Below are 18,832 nucleotides of genomic sequence, written 5' to 3' on the forward strand. Positions count from 1 at the left end.
GGTCACTCTCCTGCGGATCCGCAGCCGGGCGGCCATAAATCAGGCGCGCCGAGAAGGGAAACACCCTCCCTCCCCCCGGGCCGCCCAGACACACATCCTCGCCTCCGCCCTCCCTCCCTCCCTCCCTCCTTCCTCCCCTCCTTCCCTGCCTGCGCCTGCCTGCCCCCTTCCCTCGCTCGCTCGCTCGCTCGCGCTCTTCTTCCCCTCGGACAGGCGATCGCCCCCGATCCGCAGCCCTTGCTCGCCCGCCGGCCCGCTCCCCCCGCGCCCGAAGAGCCGGGAGGGGGCAGCCAGAGCCCCCCTGCCTTCGCCTCACCCGAGAGGATCCGCCGCCCTCCGCCTCCTCCTCCGCCGCCTCCTGGCCTCCAGCCTCCCCGCGTCCCAGCGGCGCAGATGTGGCGCTGCGGCGGTGCGCCCCGTCGTTGCCGGTGGGGCTGGCCGAGGCGGACCGGGAAGTCGCCCCCCGGAGGTCGCGCCCGGCTGTGAGATCGCGACGGGAGAGGAGGGAAGCCGACGCCTCCCTGCGCGCCCAGACGCCTCCTCGGGCCCCCGGCCCGGCCCGGGCCAAGGTAAGGCGGCGGCGGCGGCGGGGGGGGCTGGGAGTCGGGCGGGGGGGGCGCGTCTCTGCGGGTGGGGGGGCAGCGGCAGCAGGGCTGCGGGCACTGGCGCCTGAGGCTTGGCCCGCTGACGGGTGGCCTCAGCCCGGGCTATTGTCCTTTTCGGTCCCCCGCCCGCCCCCGGTGTTTGGATCCAGGCTGGACGTGTCACCGCCCCTCTCGTCCCACATCCTCCCCCGCCTGAGCTGGGGGGTCCCTGCACCCGCCGGAGGGGGGGACGGGAAGATGTCCGTGGAATGGCAAGGAAGATCGCGGGGGGGTGCGGGCGGCGAAGAGCCGTGCCACCTTCCGAGCAAACACGCACAGAGCCGGCGGAGGCGGAGCAGCGGGGGCTGCGCCTGGCCTGAACCCGCTCTTCCTACACCCCCCCCCCCCGCGCCCCTCCCCAGCCCCTGGTTGTGCCGCCTTCCAAACCTGGGAGGGAGGGAGGGAGCCTGCAGTTAGATGTGGGAAGGGAGCAGAGCTGGAGAAACACCCAGGGGGCCTCTGAGGCTGTGCAGAGGGCATCTCCTTCCCTCTGCCCACCTGCGCAGATCGGGCATTCGGGGCAGGGCATCGGATGCATCCCCCTCCGCGCTGCTTTGGGTACACCTGGCCCGACCCGGTCCTTGGCTGCTCAGCTGGCAGCACCTGTTCCGCCCGCAGGGCCTGTCCTGTCCTGGCGCTGCAGTGGTCGTCTGGCCAGAGCGGGGCATGAGGTCCCCAGAGAGGAGCCCCACATGGCCCCCATTCACACTGCTGACGCCCCCCCCCCAAGTAGTGCAGTCAAGCAGGAGCGGGCCAAGCTCTTGGGCTGTGCCTACAGCCGCCGGGAGGGCCCCCTGCCCCTGCCCCTGCCCCTGCCCCGGGCAAGGTGTTTTCCCCTCACCTCACTGCCCTGCCAAGGGGCCCACCTGATCAAGGCCGCCTGTGCCCAGTCTGGTGGTGGAGGCCCCGCTTGCAGGCAGGAGGTGCCCTGGCTCGATCCGCAGCAGCTTCTCCAGGTAGGGCTGGCAGAGCCCCCCCTGAGACCCCGGGGGAGGCAGCCCTTGCTGGCTGCCAGACAGCGCAGGTGCTGCTGGGCCGTCTCCTTCGACGGCGTCTCAGTGGCCCCCACCTGGCTGGGCCCTGTGGAGCCCCCGGGGTCAGGCGTGGTTGGAGGAAGGAGCCTGGTGGGCCTTGTGCCGTCCTGCCCCTCCCGGGCCTCGCAGCCATTCCCACGTTCCGTGGCTCGTCCTCGGGGACTTGACAAAGCGTTTTCTCATCCCAGCATGTCCTGCGGAAAGCGGCTTTTGAGACACCTGCTTGGTGCGGCTGCACTATAGGCTGTCTTCGGAGGGCGCTTTGGAGAGGAACTGTGCAGGAGCTCTTGGGAGCTGCTCATCCCGCCCCGACTCCGCTTTGGCTCCAGCTGAGCAGTGGGGCAGAGGGGAGGGGACAGCCCTGGGCTGAGAACGAAAGCGCTGCTGGCTCCGGAGGTCCCAGGCCTGTGCCGCCAGGGCTGCTGGCCACCCACCGGGACATCTGCCTCTTGCTTGACCTTGTCCCTGCCCTCCCCCACCCCAGGAGCTGGCTTTGGGTCAGCGGTAGTTTCCTGCCCCCCCTCCCTCCCTCCACCTGAGCACTTGGGTGTGAGCTGTGCGGAAGCAGGTGCGGTTGTGCTGCCTGCCTCAAGCAGGTCACCTGGTCATCCCAGCCTCTGAGAGGAGGAGGAGCTGCTGTGGGTGGGCAGGAGAGAGGACGGGCCCCCTCCTCGCCTCGGCCTCCCTCAGGCACCAAACACCCCCAGAAGGGCCCCCCCTCCACGGGCCCTCCCAAGGCAGCCCCCACAAGGAAAAGCTGTCCTCCCCAAACACAGCTTGGCCCCTGGGAAGTAGGCAGGCTGAGGGTTTGGGGAAGAGGACCTTCCCACGGAAACCCTCCCTCCTATTTCAGTTTCGTTTGAACTTTGAACCCCGTGTGCTGGCTTGGATGGCCCCCCGCTTGCTTCCCAGAAACGGCGCTGCCCCGCCAGCCGTGCAGCCGGCCCTTCAGCGCAGCCGCCCTCTCCGTGGCTCCTGCCGCTGAGCGAGCCGAGGAGGCCTCCCTTCCCCAGCCGTGACCTCCTGCCTGCCGCTTGCCGTTCCTGCTCGGCCCAGAGGGCGAAACTGGCCAGGATTCGCCATGCAGCAGCGGAGCGGAGGCAGGAGCTGGCTGGGGGCCGTGAGGGGGCAGCACTGCCAGGCAGGCCTGGGAGCCCCTCGAGGGTGTGCCGCCACTTGCCCGAGAGAAGGAGCCGGCCCACTTTGGGGCTGCACAGCTGAGCCGTCGGCCCTTTCCCAGAGCAGCTGGTGAGAGCAGCTCAAGGGCCCCGAGTCCAGCATTCTCTTTCCAGTGGAGGTCTTCAAGCAGGGCCTGTCGGTGGTGGCCTTCCTCTGGTTTGTTCCAGCACTCTGAGATAGACTGCCTCAGAACTGGGAGGTTCCATTTGGCACGGCTGAGTCATGGCCAATAGCTGCTGATAGGCTCTTACGCCTGCTCCATGACTGCATCTAGCCCCCTTTTAAAGCTCACGGCTGCTTATGGCCAGGACCACGTCTTGTGGCAGGGAGTTCCGTACGTGAATGAGGCATCATTTCTTTTGTCTGTTCTGATGAGGCCACAAATCCATTTGTCCTGGTGACTGTGAGTTCTACCACTCTAAGTTGGTGGGGTGAGTGGGTCTGTCTTCTCTTTGCTCAGAATTGCATAAACCTCTGTCCCGTCCTGTCTGAAGTGTTCGCTTCTTCAAAACACCAAGGCCCTTCATCCCTAACTGCTTCCGACTTCTTGGCCACGGTCGTGACCTCTTCCCTTTGCCTCTCTGCCCTTCTTGCCTGCTTTGGGACAACCGGTCCTGCATGCAGCTTTTCAAATGCCGCCCGTTTGTTCCCTTGACCTCCCAAGTCGGGGCCCAGGTCTGCCTCCTTACAGGCCTTCTGACTGCAGGGCAGCTGAGCCCCTGGAGGGTCTGGGTGAGGTGGCGATAGAGCGCCCGGTTTCATCAGGGGCCTGCTTTGGTGGTGCGGTGTGGCAAGGGAATAATGTTTCTCCGCAAGACTCTACTTTCAAATAGCATCTCGTGGTGTGGAAGGAGGGTCTCCGCTAGGCCAGTGGTGGGCATGCAGCGCTTCAGGGGGGCCCAAGCCAGGGCTTGAACCCAGCTCCTGCCTCCTCTGCACAGAGCCCCACTCCCATGGGGTAAACCTTAGGGGCGGTGCGCCCTGGGACTGAAGTCCTCCCAGTGGTAGGACAAGGAGGCTGTGAAGACAGAGGAAGAGCATGTGGGTGCCCAGGCAGGGGAAAGGGCCGCCTCAGCCCCAGTAGTGGCCGCCACCGCCGCTGCCTGGTCCTTGCAGCAAAAGGGGTGCCCAGCGCCCCTCTCTGGCTGGAGCAGGGAGGGCTGGCCTTTGGGGAGGTGTTTGCACGGACCATCCCAGGGGCAGGATTGGCACGGCCTTGTCAGCCCCAGAGGACGCCAGGCAGGAACCGGCCGGGGGGGGGGGGGGCGAGCGCCTTTGGAGCAGATATGGCTGGAAAGAAGCACCCGGGGTCCCGTGTGGGTGCTGTCGCAGTTTTATCTGCCCATTCTCCAAGGAGCGACGTGTGTGTGTGTATCCTGTCTCTCTTTTCCTCTCTCCCCCTCCATTCCGTCCTCTCAGCAGCCCTGCGAGGTAGGTTAGGCTGAGATTGTGCCACTGGCTGAAGGCCACCCCCTGAACTTGGAGGCTGAGTGGGGCTTTGAGGCCTGGCAGGGAGGACGCTGGGCTCTGGGGGTTCTGTTGCGCTGCTCCCGTAGGGCCTCACACAGGCCGCTACCTTCTCCGTACAGGCAGCTGACTAAAGCTGCCCCAGGGCTCTGCAGGGAGCAAATCCAAACGGTGTCCTGGGAGGGATGTGCCCCCGCTCTTAATGCTTCCCAAGGTGAGCGGCCTGGCCAGGCTGGGCCCCCGCCCCCCCCTCCCTGGGCTCTGATGCCCACCGGGAGGCCTGCTCCGAGGTCCGTGCCGTTGGAGTGATCTTCCCTGGCCCTCCGCCTCCTCCATCTTCTTCTCCCCCTGGGTGTTCTGGTGTGTCCAGGCCAGGCTCCTGCCGGGCCTTCTGTGGTCCCCATGCCCCAGGGCAGGCTCTGCGCCCCGCCCCACGGCGGCAGGCCTTTCCCTCGTCCCCTCCCCTCTCCCCCCCCCCGCTATTTCTGGCTGGCTGGCGTTGCATCGCAGCTGCAGCCCTGCAGACAGCGTGGGGCCTGGCAGGCTCCCTTGGCAGCCGCCCAGGTGGAACGCTGGGGAGAGCAGGGCTGGCTCCCGCGCAGCACGTCTTGCGTCCAGAGGCAGGAGGCCTGGCTGTGCTGAGGTGGCGGCTGGGCTCTGAGGCACAGGGGCAGGGCTGCGCTGCAGGGGCAGGTGGCGCCTGGGCCGGGGGGGGGGGCGACACCCAGGAGAAGGGCTCTTTGTGGCAGGGCAGAGCCAGCCCCCTCCCCTCGGGTGGTGGTGGCTGCCACCACTCGAATAGAGCCACCTGTGGCCACTGACCTGCGCTGCTCTTTGGTGCCTCAAAGCCCGGATGGGAGCCCCCCCTCCAGCCCAGCCCTCCCCTTGCTCTGTAGCGTCTCCTGCCCCAAGCAGCTCTCCCTGGGAAAGGCCTTGGGAGGGGCCACCTCTCGTGTGTCCTGTGGAGCCCTGCAATTGCAGGCCCTTTCCCAAGGCCCCCGGCTGCAGAGCTGGAGAGCGCCCCTCTGTTCCCAGCCAAGGCAAGGCTGCTTGTCACTGCCCCCTCCCCTCTCCAGCTGTGGAGACCACACTGGAGGCCACACCTAGCTGGCACTGCGGGAGAGCCCAGCTGTTCAGATCCTTTGGGGCTCTCTGGGTTTGGGCTTGCCTCTTTGTACGGTGGCCTCTTGGGGAGCCACTTCCCACAATGCAGGAATTATTATTATTATTATTATTATTATTATTATTATTATTATTATTATTATTATTATATTTGTAATGCCCCTTTTTCGAGTAATGCCTTAGAAACTGGCTTATAACAGTTTAAGACAGTAAAACATAATGGAAAGGGATTTTCGAGGATTTGTACTGCCTCCATTGTGCATGACTGAGAGAGAGAGAGAGAGAGAGACCAGCCCTGGATCTGGGTTGTGGGAAGCAAGCCCAGCAGGAATGTCTCTGGAGGACAGCCCTGGAGGGGGCTCGGACCCCTGAACTGCACAGCTGTTGCTGGGAGGGGATCTGCAGCAACAAGGCTCCATGACGACTCTGGCTGTGCCCATGAAGAGGGCACCCGGCTGTGCAGGGAAGCCATTGGCTCGCCCACCTGGGCTAGGGAGTCCAGGCTCCTCGCAAGGACTGGATGGACCGCTGAGGCAGGCGGGACACAGCCCTACGCAGAGGCGGAACGTGGCCCATCTCGCTCGGTGGGCTGGCTGACCGCCTGGCAGCCCTAGTTCTGCAGGGCCTCTGGCAGGCTTCTTGCCTCACGGGGCCTGCAGAGGCTGCCGGGGGTCCTGCTGCATGCACATCAGGGCCTCTGCCACTGTGCTGCGGCCCGGCCTAGATATGATGCAGCAAGAAAGAATGGATGGTGGTCGAGCACAGATCATACACACACACACACCCCTTTGCTGCTCTTCCCCCTCTGAAACTGGTCCTTCGCAATGGCTGCACATCTGGTGCTGGGTCTTCAGGATTAGGCTACTGGGGAGTTGCAGGCTGTGACTGTGGGTGCTGCGGGGGGCTGGTCTGCCCACAGACTAGTCCCCGCCTCACCTCCACCTCAGGCCCTTGTCCTGGAGTCCTTAGAGACACAAAGGCCACCTGAGGGCACATAGGTGCTTGTCTTCAGCCCTGGGTGTTCTCTGGAGCCCAGGTGAGCATTCGGTCCAGCCCAAGGGCTGGGCCCAGAGCAGGGCGGCCTGCCTGGGGCCGGTCCTCTAACAGGCTGCTGTGTGGGGTCTCCTCCCGGCACAGCGCTCTCCATCCTTCTGTCATGAAGGAAGCTGATAGGGCCGTCTCGGTTTCAGCCTGGCCTCGCGTTGCAGGCGTCCTGTGTCAGGGCTCCAAAGGGATGCTGCCCTGGAGTGGAGCGGGGGTGGGGGGGGGAGGAATGAGAGGCTTGCACAATGGTGCAACCCTCAAATGGGAGGACTGGAAGAACTGCAGGGACACCCATCCCTCATAGATTCATAGAATCGTAGAGTTGGGAGGGCCTATAAGGCCATTGAGTCCAACCCCCTGCTCAATGCAGGAATCCACCCTACAGCATACTTGACAATGGCTGGGCAAGGCAGGAGAAAGCGGCCCTTCAGGCGCCAATACAGACGTTGGCCCAGAGAGCATTTGTGGGGTCATTCGTGGAGCATTGATGGCCAGAAAAGGGCTGGGGGTGGGGGACAGCAGGCCAGTTCTCTTCCAATGTAAACAAGGCTTCCCTGCCTGGTCACTTGGAGGAGATTCCTACTCGCCACAGGCGGCAACTGGCTTCAGATCAAGCGATTGTGTTCTTTGGAGGGCGAATGCAACCTGAAGCAAATGGCTTGGCAGTGTCCTGACCACATCCAGTCCCTGCCTGGCTGGGATTGATATGAGTCAGGACAGGATGGAAGTGGTTGATGGGGGGTGAGGGGAGAGCAGGGCGTGGGTCTGTCAGGCAGCCTGAGCGAAAGCCGTGGTGGAGCCATGGCCGGCAGAGGCGCTCCGGAGCTGCGTGTGGTTCAGGGGAGGGAGACAGCAGCCGTGAGCGCGCAGCTCAGCGTTTCCAGCTGTCTCAGGCCGGCCTTAACCCCGAACCCCCTCCCTGTGGGGCTGAGCCAAGCATCGTGGACTCCACCCAGAGTGCGCCTGAAACGGGGGCAGGAGAGAGGGGAGCCCACCACTGGGACGCTTCTCCCTGGCAGCGGAGGTCCCAGCCCTGGCCAGGGTGCTGGGCTCCGGCGAGATCAAGGGCCAGAGTTCGCAGCCCAGCCTCAGTTGGTACAAGTGGTGGGGGGGCAGGCCAACATTGCAGGGGTGTGGGTCATCCAGAGCAGCTGCAAAGAGCAGCTGCATGCTGGGTCCCATTTCTGCACGCCTTGGGCCTCTCCCCCCCCTTGTCCCAAGGGAGGGGGCTGGCGCTGGGCTGTGCTGCCTCTGGAAGCCACGATGCGTCTCTTGCTGTTCCGGTTACTCTGGATTCTAGGAAGGTTTGTTCCCAGGAATGTGGAGCTCTGGGGCCAGTTTGGTTTGGCAGCCGCTGCTACTGAGTGGGGCGGGGGGGGGGGAAGAGCTGCTTCCCATCCAGAGCGCCCCACCCAGGCTGGCTCCCGGGAGAAGCTCAGGAATCCAGTGTGAGGCCACTGGCATGGGAGTGGGGGTGGGGGGGGGCGGCAGCGGCGCACACAGGGCTTCTGCGCTGTGGTGGCAGCAGCTCTCAGATGCTCATACGTGAGAGGCTTGCTGGGGGGGGGGCGTGCTGCAAACCTTTTCTGGCACCACAGAGGAGGGCAGGGGACCCCCCCCCGGAAGCCAGGCTCAGCAGTGTGGTGCCAGCAGAGCCAGCCTGCAGGGGGGGAGGGAAGGGCCTGGGAAGGCCGGGGTGAGTGGCGGGGGTGGGGGGAGGAATCCCCCTGTCTCTCTCCCTCTTTCTTTCTCCTTGTGTGCTGAGAGGAGCCGGGTGCAGCCAGGGCCCCTGTCCAGGGGCCAGGAAAGGCCTGGTTTCTTTCCTTTGGCTGGAGCCACCTTGAGTCGGCTTTGGCAGAGAAAGGCAAAGTGTCAAAGTGGAGATAAAACCAAACCGTGACCCTGGGGCCTTTGGGGGACCCAGCTCCGGTCTGTCCTCAGGAGAGTGGCCCCCCACAACTCCGGGTCATGCAACTGGACAGTATCCGGATTCCAGCCCTGGAGGGGGCTCACTCTGGCCCTCCTCAGCACGCCCCCCGCCCCCGCCCCGCGTTTCTGCTCCTGGCTGAGAGCCTGCAGCTTGGGCGAGGGTGTGGAGAGCAGGGTGGGATTGGGGCCTTGTCGCCCCCGCCGGCTTCCGCTGCCTGCTGCAGCTGCACGCCAGAGGCTGGGGGGCAGCCCGGCCACCTGGCGGGCCTACGCGCTGACACGGGGGGGGGCTCTTCCGGGGGGAGGGGCGCCGCAGGCTCCCGGCCTGAGCCACGCAGCCCCCCACCTCGACCCCGCAGCTGTACCCAAAATCTGGGGGCGAAAGACTCCGTGCCCTCCGCTGCTGGGGGGGGGGGGCTGGGCACGCCCCCCGCAGCGGCGTTGCCGGAATGCCGCCCGCGGAAGGGCCCCGCGCCCTCCTCCTCCTGCCCTCGGCCGGGCGGCTGGCCAGAGTCTTGCGCCCCTCGGGATCCGCACCCCAAAACGGTGCACGTGGCGGGGGTGGGGGGCGACACGGTCTTTGTCCGTGCGTGGCGGGGGGGGGGGGGAGACGCGCCTTTCCAAGGCCTTTTGCCTCCCGCCGAGGGCCCTTCCCGCCGGCCTCCCCGAGCCTGGCCCGGCCCCCCACGCCGGCTCCCAGGGAGGCGCTTCTGCATTCCAGCGCGTCTCCGCCGCCGCCGCCTGTCGTGGCGCAGCGCCAAGGCGGGCAGGGAGCGCGAGCAGGAGGCGGCCTGCCCAGCCGGGCCCGCGAGTCAGCAGGTGCCGCCTGGAGCCCGGGCTGGGCGGAGAGCGCCCCCCCCCCCGGCCCACAGGCGCTGGAGGGAGGGAGGCGGCGGGGCCTGGGGACGTCCTGGCTCCCCCCCCCCGCGCCGCCCTGGAAGGAGGCGGGAGCGCGCTCCGGTCATGCGCCAGGCCGGCTCTTGGCTGCCGGGGCAGACGGGGCGGGCAGGCAGGCAGGCAGGCAGGCGGGAGGGGGCCGAGCCGAGCGAAAACAAACCCAGGGGCAGCTGGGCGGCGCCCGGAGCCCTGCCCGCTCGCCCCAGGGCCCGCGGGGGAGCCTTGGCCGGACGCCCGTCGCGCCCTGGGGACCGACGGGGCTGCTCCGCATCTGGGCTCGCCTCAGTCCCGCGGGCCTGTTGCTCGGGGCAGTCGAGGCGGGCGCCCGGAGCATACGCAGAGTGCCGTCAGCCACGGCCGCGTCTGACCGGAGACGAGAACGGGCCGAGCGCCGAGCCGGGCCAGATGCCCGACATCCGCCTGGCGGGACGTTAGTCAGCATGGGAGGGGGGAGCACGTGTCAGGCTGCCGGGGCCTGAGGAGGGGGGGAGGGCGTGGACGTGTGGTGCGTTTGTCCTCGGGGACGGGGGGGGGGGGCAGCGCTGCGTCAGTTGTGGAGCGAGGCGAGTCCCCCGCGGTGCTGGGGGGCCCCGTCGGGGAAGGAAGACGGACGGGGAGGGGCTGGGCGGAGCCAAGCGGGGGCTGGGGGGAGCGTTCTTCCTTTCTTCTTGCCGCCCCCTCCCCTGGCTTCGGTCTCCCCCCCCCCTCCGCTCCTCTTTCGCCCGACGGATGTCCTGGGCGAGCGCCTCCGCTGCCGGGCTTTCCCACGGCGAGGCGGGCAGGACTCGGGCTGGCCGCCTGCCTGCAGGGCGAGCGCGCTCTGGCTCGGGTTATTGGGGCACCGGCGCCCGGGGGGGGGAGAGACGCCCGGGGAGGCCGCGCTTCGCTTTCTCGCTTTGTTGGGTCAGTTTCGCCCTCGGAGCCGCGCTTTCGCTCCGATGCAAGCAGACAATAGCGCACCAGCAAAGGCAGCCCTGGTGGGGTCTTGCTCTCCCCAGAGTATCCCGGAGCACCAGGCTCCGCGAATATCGGGGCCCGGGGGGGGGGAGAGGGGAGAGGAAGGGCGTCCTCTGTCCAGCCAGAGCCTTTCCGTGGAGCCTCTTCACCCGCTGAGTGCTGGGTTCAAACAAGGCCGGCAGGCAATCCCAGACGTGTCCACGCAGAAGCAAGCCCCACTGGGTTCAGTGGGGCTTACTCCAGGGTAAGGGGGTTTAGGGTTGTAGCTTTAAGCCCCTTAAAGCGACCACTGTAGGAAGTCCAGTCTAAGTTTTGAAATATCAACCCATGAGAGCTGAAAAGAGTAACCCCAGACCATGACACTGGAAACCCCATCCCCTGCTGGGCTACTGCGTGGGGCTGCCTTAAAGGTGGCTCAGAGGCTTCCCCTGGTGCCCAGAGCAGCTGCCAACAGACTGGAGCAGGCTGGGCTGCCAAGTCACGTGACGCCCACCCTGGGCCAGCTGCGCCGGTTGCCAGTGCTTTCCCGAGCTCTGCTGTGACTCCTTTTAACCTTGGCGGCGTTGAAGAGCCTGGCCCCGAGTCCCTGGAAGGCTCCCCTGGACCTGGACCTGGACCAGCCGGCCCACACAGAGGCTCTTCTCAGCTGCTGCGTACAAGGGAGAGGGCCTTCTCAGTGGTGGCTCCGCACCTCTGGAATGAGTTCCCATCAGGTCTTCAGGAAGCCTCTGCAGATGCTCTGGGTCTTGTTGGCTTTTTCTCAAGGCTGGGGCTGCTGGTTTCATTTGCAAGAGCCGTTCTGATTGGATGTCGCTGTTTGCCCTGTTTCTTTTATCTTCAGAGCTGCCATGGGGAAGTGCCACCGTTAAAGGCGTCCCAGGAATAAATAAACCCTGGGGGGAGTGATTCCACTCAAGGGACTCTCGCAGGCTGGAGAAAGGGAGTCTCCATGCTCTGCAGCCAGATTTCACGGGGCTTGCAAGAAGGCCAGTTTCCTGGGCAGAGCACATGCCAACCAGGCTGGTGGCTCCGATGTCATCCTAAAGGAGCTGTCGGGGGTGTGGAGCTCTGGCTTGGAGAGAGAAGCCCCGGCTCCGTCAGCAGCGAGCCCCCGGCCCAGCTCAAGGGGCAAGGAGGCGGGTGACGGGGAGACCAGCGGCCAGTTTGACTCAGTAGCCCTTGGCTAGGGGAACCAATAGGCTGACTGAAGGCAGCAGCTCTGAGGTTCAGGCGCCGCTATGGGAGAAGCAGGCACCTGGGGCCAAGCGATGTGCAGGCAGCGATGCGGGGGGGACTAAACCAAAACCACGGGTGCCGTAACAGCCACCTGGCTTGCTGGCACGTCGGCTTCCTGTGGCTCCAGGCCGTGCTGCTCTGTGGGCCTGCCAGACCCGGGAGAAGAGGCCGCTACCCAGCGGGGCCAGGCCCTGGTTGGTTGTCAGCTCCCTTGGGTGGGGAGGGGGCTAGTTCCCTCTGGCAAGTATCCTCTGCAAGCCCCCCTTCCCCAGGCAAGCTCTGCTGGCCACTTCTGGGGAGCGCTGCCGGGGCCCAAGGAAGACCTGGCCGGGATGTGCCATCCGCATGGACTGAAGGGAAACACCTGCAAGAATACAGTGACTCTCAGGAGTGTGCAGGGCCAGGTGTGGCTCTTGCAGTGGACAGGGGTCCTCCGTGCGCATCTGACCTCTTCATCCCCGGCCGGCCTCTCCCACCTTCCCGGTTTGGCTTAGCTTCCAGCCTCTGCTTCTGGGAGTGAGTTTTGCTCCTCGAGATAGTCTCTTTTGCACCCTCCTTGTGTTCAGGACACCCAACACTATGTGCACCTGGAGGGTTCGGCCTCCCAAGCACGTGCTTCCGTTCCTCCTCCTCCTCCTCCTTGTCCTCCTGGGACTGTGGGGGGTGCGCGCGCACGCACATGCTTTTGCCTCCTTCCGTTTCCAGCTCTGGCCTGGCCTTACTTGCTCTGCTGCTCTCAGTGAGAGTCTGCCTTTCCTTTGCAAATGCAGCTCCAGCGATGTGTCCCTCCTGGCTGGTCTGCTGGACAGGAGTCTGGAGTCATAGAGGGCTGCTAGCAGAGTCTGAACATTGCATGGTTTGGACGTGTAGCAGGCCTGTCAGACGACATGGGTTTCTTTACATCCAAGATGGCTTCAGGACTCTTAATTTCCAGCATGCCTTGATTATGTAGGCTCCATACTTGAATCAAAACAAAGCCACAGCCCAAAGGCCTGCAAATGAAGTCCTGAGATGCACCAGGGAAAGAGAGAGGCGGAGGATCATTTGGGGAATGCCGGAAAAAAGCAGCCGCTTCTTGGCTGACCTTGAAATCCAGATTGGGCCAGGCTGATCTTCCCTCGCTGTCCTGGCTGGGAAGAGGGGACGGGACCTGCTGGGCCCGCTGGCTGGTGCCTGGGCTGCATACACACACAGCCCTGTTTCTACAGCCCTGCCAGCTTGCTCCCCTGCCCGCCCCCATCTGCATGTGTCAGAAAGCGTGAGCCTCCTGTGCCTGCTCACAGCTCAGCTTCCCAGCCTGCAGGCAGAAGCAAGCCACAGCTGCTTGTAATTTCAAGCCCTTCCTGTGTGGTGGGGTGCTGGATCTGAGGAAGGCCACATGGGGAGGGGGGCAGCTGCTTGGAGTCTCTGGCTTGGCCGCCTGCCTCTGCAGCTGCCCCCTCCCTCTGGGCGCAGAGTCTCCTGCTGATGACTCCGCGCGGCTCCCGTGAGCCCTGCTCAACACCGGGCAGAGCCTGGCTGAACCTGCTGGAAGGAATGCGAGGGAGGTTATGGAAAGGGAAGCCAGGGTGAAGGCAGCCGGGACAGGCGCTTTGCCCCACAGGCTCTTCTGCGGCAGCAGCAGGGCCGCTCCTGTGGAGGTCTGGGTCAAAAGAGCCCAGGGGGGGACCATTTGTGGGTCCCCCGGCTTCCATTTCTTGGGAGCCGCTTGGGTCTGGGAGCGCAAAGAGAAGCGTGGTTGTGGTGGCCCACGGTCCCTTGCCAGGTCCCGGAGGGTGGGGGGGCTGGCCCTGTGGGGGCATTGGCAAACACAGGGCAGCTGGGTGGGTGTGTTTCTTCCTCCATGATGCCGAGGGCACCAACTGGGTGGGGGCGTCAGGGGGGCCACTGTGCCAATGCCCACAGGCCCAGACCAGGGGGTGGGTGGCAGCACCCAGGGGTGGGGGCAGCTGGCTCAGCCTCTCTCTCTCCTTATTCCCAAGCAGGTTGAGGACACCCCCTCCCCACGAAGCCCCTTGCCCCTGCCTGACAAGAGCGGCCTCTGCCTCGCCGTTCGCCATGCACTCCCTGGACGAGCCCCTCGACCTCAAGCTGAGCATTTCGAAGCTCCGGGCGGCTCGGGAGAAGTGTGAGCAGGTGCTGGGGGCCGGCAAGCGCCGGGCTCTGCACCAGGAGCTCCGGATCACGGGCGAGGACGCCGGTGCGGTCAGCCCTGGCTCCCCCCACTCCCCCACTGATGGTGAGTGTCTAGCACAGGCCAGGGAGGGGTGTTTGGCTCAGCCTCCCCTCTGGGAATTGGGAGTGCGGGCTGGGCTGGGCTGGGCTGGGCTTCCTAAAGGGTGGAAGGAAGGGGGCTCCTGCAGTAGAGGGCCTGCTGCTTTCTCAACCCCCTGCCACTTGCATCTCTCTCCCCCCCCCCCAGGCTTCCATTCGCACTCCAAATGCCATGACAAGAGGGACGCCCGCTGCTGCTCCTCACCCCCCACCATCGACCTGAGCCTGTCCCCCTCTCCTCCAGGCTTGGACTCCCCCAGTGGCAGTGTCTCGCTCTCCCCTGACAGGCAGAGCAGCGGGGAGCTGGTCAGCTCCTCCACCCTGCGCGTGAGTTGCACAAGGGCCGGGCGCAGGGAGCAAGGCACCGCAGGCCCCTTTGAGAAGGGCTCCGGGCGTGTCCTGCTGCGCATCAGTCACGGAGCGCTTCCAGGCCTTCTTGCTGGCATCTTCCTGGACTCCAGGGCCCCCAGGAGTCGCAAGCAGAAGCGAGTCGCACGCAGGCGGCCTGGCTCTCGCGGAAGTCCCTGGGGAGGATCCCACTTTAACGCTCAGCGGGGGTGGGGGGTGGCCCTCCCCAGCCTGTGGGGCTGCCCGGTCTCCCAGGCTCGGGGTTGGCTGGCAGTTCCCAGCCCTCTTCTCTCCCAACCCTCCACAGGACCTCCAGTCGCTGCACTACCTCGACAGCCTGCGCAGCTCTTTCCAGTTTTTCCTGCCCCTGAACTCGGGGGGCACATTGCACCTGCCCACCCCGGCCTTCCTGACGCCCCCCAAGGAGAAGCGGCTCTCCCCAGACCTGCCCCTGCAGAAGCAGCTGGTGTGTCGCTGGTCCAAGGTGAGGCCCACCGGGGTCCTTCTGCGAGCCCCTGCAGGCGTGGGGCTGCTGGGCCTTCAGCTCTCGGCCCGGGACAGGGCTGGGTGCAGGGGGGGCGCTTGCCTCAGCCCCAAACACCCCCACCCCCCAGCGGCCGTTCCCCGGTAACCCCGGGGCCTGCTCTTCCCCTCCCCGTCCTGCAGTGCAACCAGCTGTTCGACCTCTTGCAAGACCTCGTGGACCACGTCAATGACTTCCACGTGAAGCCGGAGAAGGACGCTGGCTACTGCTGCCACTGGGAAGGCTGCGCTCGCCACGGCAGGGGCTTTAATGCCAGGTAACCCCACCCACCTGCAGAGTGAGCCAATCCCCGTCCCCCAGCCGGCATGCGTGGACGCTTACAAGCGGCAGTGGCACAGATCGTGTGCCACGTGTTTAGGGCGAGGGGTGTGTGTGTTTCTCTCAGCCCAAGAGCCAAATTCCATTTTGAAGAAGCTCCCGGGGCTGAGGGCAAAAGGCGTGGAGCCCAAAGCAGCAGAAGTGCCCAGCGGGAAGAGCTTCCTGCCAGGCACTCCGCTCCAGGCCTTCCCACCGTTTTAGAGTTGGGGGGGGGAGAGGGGCCGTCGGGGAGCCCCAGAGGGACAGCAAAGGACGCCCTTTGCTGGGAGCAGCCCTGCCCCCACCCACCCTGGCGCCGGCCCTCATCCTGACGAGCCCTTTTCCTCCCTGGGCAGGTATAAGATGCTCATCCACATCCGTACCCACACCAACGAGAAGCCCCACCGCTGCCCCACCTGCAACAAGAGCTTCTCCCGGCTGGAAAACCTGAAGATCCACAACCGCTCCCACACAGGTGGGTCTTGTGAACGGGCTGCGTGTGCGCGTGTGCGTGTGCGTGTGCCTGCGCTCCCCAGCGCTCTTGCCCTGCCGACAGCATCCCTGAACAGACCTGGAGATGGCTGGGGGTGGTACAAGGCTCCCGGGGTCACGAACTCTGCCCCCTTTCCTGGGAGTTTGAGAGAAAAGCCTCCGTATAACGTTACAGACTGCCACCACTGTGCGTGGCACTCTATGGAAGAGAACTGTCCCCCGCCCCAAGGAGCTTCCAATCTGTCACACAACAAAGGAGAGACCATAACATACTGGGCCTGGCGGCCCATGGAGCAGGCTTGACGGCTACGCAGAGCACCGGGCAGGCCACGGTTTGCCAGTGCGCGCGCACGCGTGCGTGCGTGCGTGCTGCTCAGTCCTGCCCACCTCCCTCCATGTCTTGCTTCCGCAGGTGAGAAGCCGTACATCTGCCCCTACGAAGGCTGCAACAAGCGCTACTCCAACTCCAGCGACCGCTTCAAGCACACCCGCACCCACTACGTGGACAAGCCCTACTACTGCAAGATGCCCGGCTGCCACAAGCGCTACACGGACCCCAGCTCCCTCCGCAAGCACATCAAAGCCCACGGCCACTTCATCTCCCACGCGCAGCAGGAGCTGCTGAAGCTGCAGCCGCCCGCCAAGCCCCCGCTGGCCGCCGATGGGCCTTACATCAACGGGGCCCAGATCCTGCTGCCCGGCCCGGCCGGGCTCTTCGGCGGCCACGCCCTCTCTGGCCTGCCCCTCCCGCTCACGCCGGCCCCCTTGGATCTCAGCACCTTAACCTGCGGCGGGCTGAGCACCGCAGCCATCGCCGGCCTGCCCGGCCCGGTGCTGGCCCCCCTGAACTTGGCCAAGAGCTCGCTCCTTGCCTCTCCCTTCGCGGCTGGCGGCCTGGGATTGCCAGTCGTCTCCCTGCTGGCTGGAGCCTCGGCAAAAGCCGGGGCCGAGAGGGGACGTGGGAGCAGCCCCCGGCCCACCAAAGGCGGTGGCAGCGGCGCTCGGGGCCAGGGCCCCCAGGGCTGCAAGGAAGCCAGCGAGAGGACGGAGCTGGCCCGGCTGCGGCAGACGCCCGAGAGCCTCTCGCTGCTCCCGGTGGGCGCTCTGGACCTCTCCACCGGCATGAACTCTGCAGGGAGCGCCGACGTTCTGCCCCCGGGCTGGGTGGTGATCCCCACGGGCTCCGTCTTGCTGAAGCAAGCGGTGGTGAACTGAGGGAGGACGGCGGCCAGGACTGCTGGGAGCATTGCCGGCTTGCCCCAGGCAAGTGGACCGGCTGCAGAGGACAGTGCCCCCCCCACGGCTCGTGACTTGGGAGAGCGGCAGGGTGGGGCAGGGGTGGCCCCAGTGCCCCAGTAGCACCGCTGTGCCCTGAAGCGTCTGACGGAAGGAGGGCCGCCTTGAACCAGCCAGGAGTCCTGCCCCCCTGCCCCATGGGTCCAGCCTGCCCTGTCCCCTTGGGTTCCGGACCCTCACGACGGAGGAGCCTGCCTCTTCTGAGCTAAGCAATAAACACATTTTCCCGAGCAGCAGCCCCCCACCACCACCACCCGGAGAGCCGGGGCATAGCCAGCATGCCAACGGGCTTTGGCGCTTCCTCTCCAGGGGCGCCAGAGGGCACAAAGCAGGCAGGAGTTCCTTTTGGCTTCAATGAGTCCCACTCCCCGCCTGCCTGCTTTGTGCCGGCTGCCTCCCCGCTGGTAGAACGCCAGCAGCTGAGGGCAGGTGCTGGGTCTCCGAGCTGCAGCTTGGGGAATAGCAGGCTGGAAGCCAGGGTAGCCATCCAGGGCGCCCTGCCCTCTCCCCAGGCTGACGCCGCTCTCCGCCAGCACCCCCCCATCCGTCCCCCGCCCCCCCCTGAAGGGCACAGTAGGAGCCGGGCCCTTTCCTGGCTTGGCCCTCCCTGACAAGGCACACCACCTGGGCGTGCCGCTCAGCAATCCTTTCCCTGACGTGGAGGAATTGAAATATTCACTTCCCCCTATTAGCAGTTTCTTCAGTTCAAGCTGCGCAGTCCCCTCCAGTGGCAGCCTAGGATTGGGGCCCAGGTGCATCTCCCGGCAGGCGGGGGACTTGCTCGCGTCCAGCCTGGCCCGGTTTCTGATTCCGCAATGGAACAGCTTTTCCCAGGTTGCACGAAGTCCACAGACCAGAGCAGGGGTTTTGGCGTTTTTTTTACTATCTGAAATTTTACAGAAATTTATTTGTAGAAAATACTTAAAATGGAAAAAAAAACCTGGCCAAAAACCTGCATTTCCCCCATAGGCCAAAGCATGAAAATGCATTTGCCGGGGAGGGTGGGGAGGAGTTGTACAGTTTTGCAAATGTGAATTTGAGCAAATTCAGGAAATCGGGTGAAAAAATCTGATTCCGTCAATGAATGAAGGACAAAACCAAACCAACTGACAACCGGCGAAATGCAGGCGGAGGAGCGGGTTTTACAAGGTCTGTCCGTCCCAAGCCTTCAGTGCAGCCTCCCCCAACCTGGAGCCCTCTGGGGGTTTGGGGCTGGACCACAACTCCCAGAATGCCCTAGGCCAGCAGCTGGCTGAAGGATTCTGGGAGCTGTGGGCCAACGTAGCTGCTGAGCGCCAGGTTGGGGGAGGCTGCACTAGTGACCGGGATGTTCAACTTGTGGTCCTCCAAATGTTTTGGACTACAATTCCTATCAGCCCCAACCAGCATCAGCAATGATTTAAGCCAATTGCCCCCTCTGCCTGTCTCTCCCTGCAGAACAAGCCCATTCAAAGACTGTCCCACCTACCAGAGACAGACCGGGCTGCTGCGGAAGTAGCGCTGGCCTGCCCGTGGGCCGGGCCCTGCCGAGAGGATCCTCTCCCACCACCACTGCCACAGCAGCAGAGCCGGCTGCTTCCTCCCTCCGTGTCCTCCTTAACCTCTCCCCCCCCCGCTGCTGCTGGAGGAGCCCCCCTGGAGGAGCCCCCTTTACCTCTCGACTGCCCCCCCTCTCGGGGGGTCACCCTGTGCTGCCATCCCCTCTTCCTGTACAAGGGGGTCCCGTGTACCTCTCCACATCTCTCTCACAGCGGGGCCCCTGCTCTGGGCTTCCATCCGAAGGGGGCTCCTCTACCTGTGCGGCCCCGTCCTCAGGCTGCCCGCTGCGGGTGCAGGAGACCTCAGACCGCTCCCCACCCCTAGCCCCATATTGTCGAGGTCGCCCAGGACTGAGCCCCACCCAGCCAAGGGGAGCTGGCCTCCCAGGCCCACAGGGGAAGGCTGCGCACGCAGGCCCACCCCGGGGGCCGATCCCGACTGACCAGGCCGCCACTGAGCCAGTGTACGTCTCGTTCCCTTTCCTGCCTGTTGTTGCCCACTCCAGGACGTCAGTATTTTAACCGTTTCTAAGT

The 18,832-nt window shown here is 65.2% G+C and overlaps 2 protein-coding genes across 3 annotated transcripts in view; both read left to right on the forward strand.

Moving 5' to 3' along the window:
• POLR3K (RNA polymerase III subunit K) overlaps positions 1-13,776 on the forward strand; it is a 181,344-nt gene extending 167,568 nt beyond the window's left edge. The window contains exon 4 of the mRNA XM_063143383.1: positions 13,765-13,776. The gene's annotated coding sequence lies outside the window, so the exon portion shown is untranslated. The remainder of the gene's footprint in view (positions 1-13,764) is intronic.
• On the forward strand, positions 552-18,371 carry GLIS2 (GLIS family zinc finger 2). Of its 2 annotated transcripts, none has more exons than XM_063143375.1 (7): positions 552-569; positions 13,495-13,748; positions 13,932-14,110; positions 14,439-14,615; positions 14,798-14,931; positions 15,329-15,447; positions 15,877-18,371. In XM_063143375.1, exons 2-7 carry the CDS (start codon positions 13,568-13,570, stop codon positions 16,677-16,679), a joined length of 1,593 nt encoding a protein of 530 aa, XP_062999445.1. In that variant the 5' UTR covers positions 552-569; positions 13,495-13,567; the 3' UTR covers positions 16,680-18,371. The 2 variants fall into 2 exon arrangements, with proteins under 2 accessions (XP_062999445.1, XP_062999444.1); XM_063143374.1 differs by lacking the exon at positions 552-569 and adding an exon at positions 9,596-9,746.
• The last annotated feature ends 461 nt before the right edge of the window (positions 18,372-18,832 follow it).

The sequence above is a fragment of the Elgaria multicarinata genome, chromosome 17 (assembly GCF_023053635.1).
Source record: "Elgaria multicarinata webbii isolate HBS135686 ecotype San Diego chromosome 17, rElgMul1.1.pri, whole genome shotgun sequence".
In the NCBI taxonomy this organism is placed as follows: domain Eukaryota; kingdom Metazoa; phylum Chordata; class Lepidosauria; order Squamata; family Anguidae; genus Elgaria; species Elgaria multicarinata.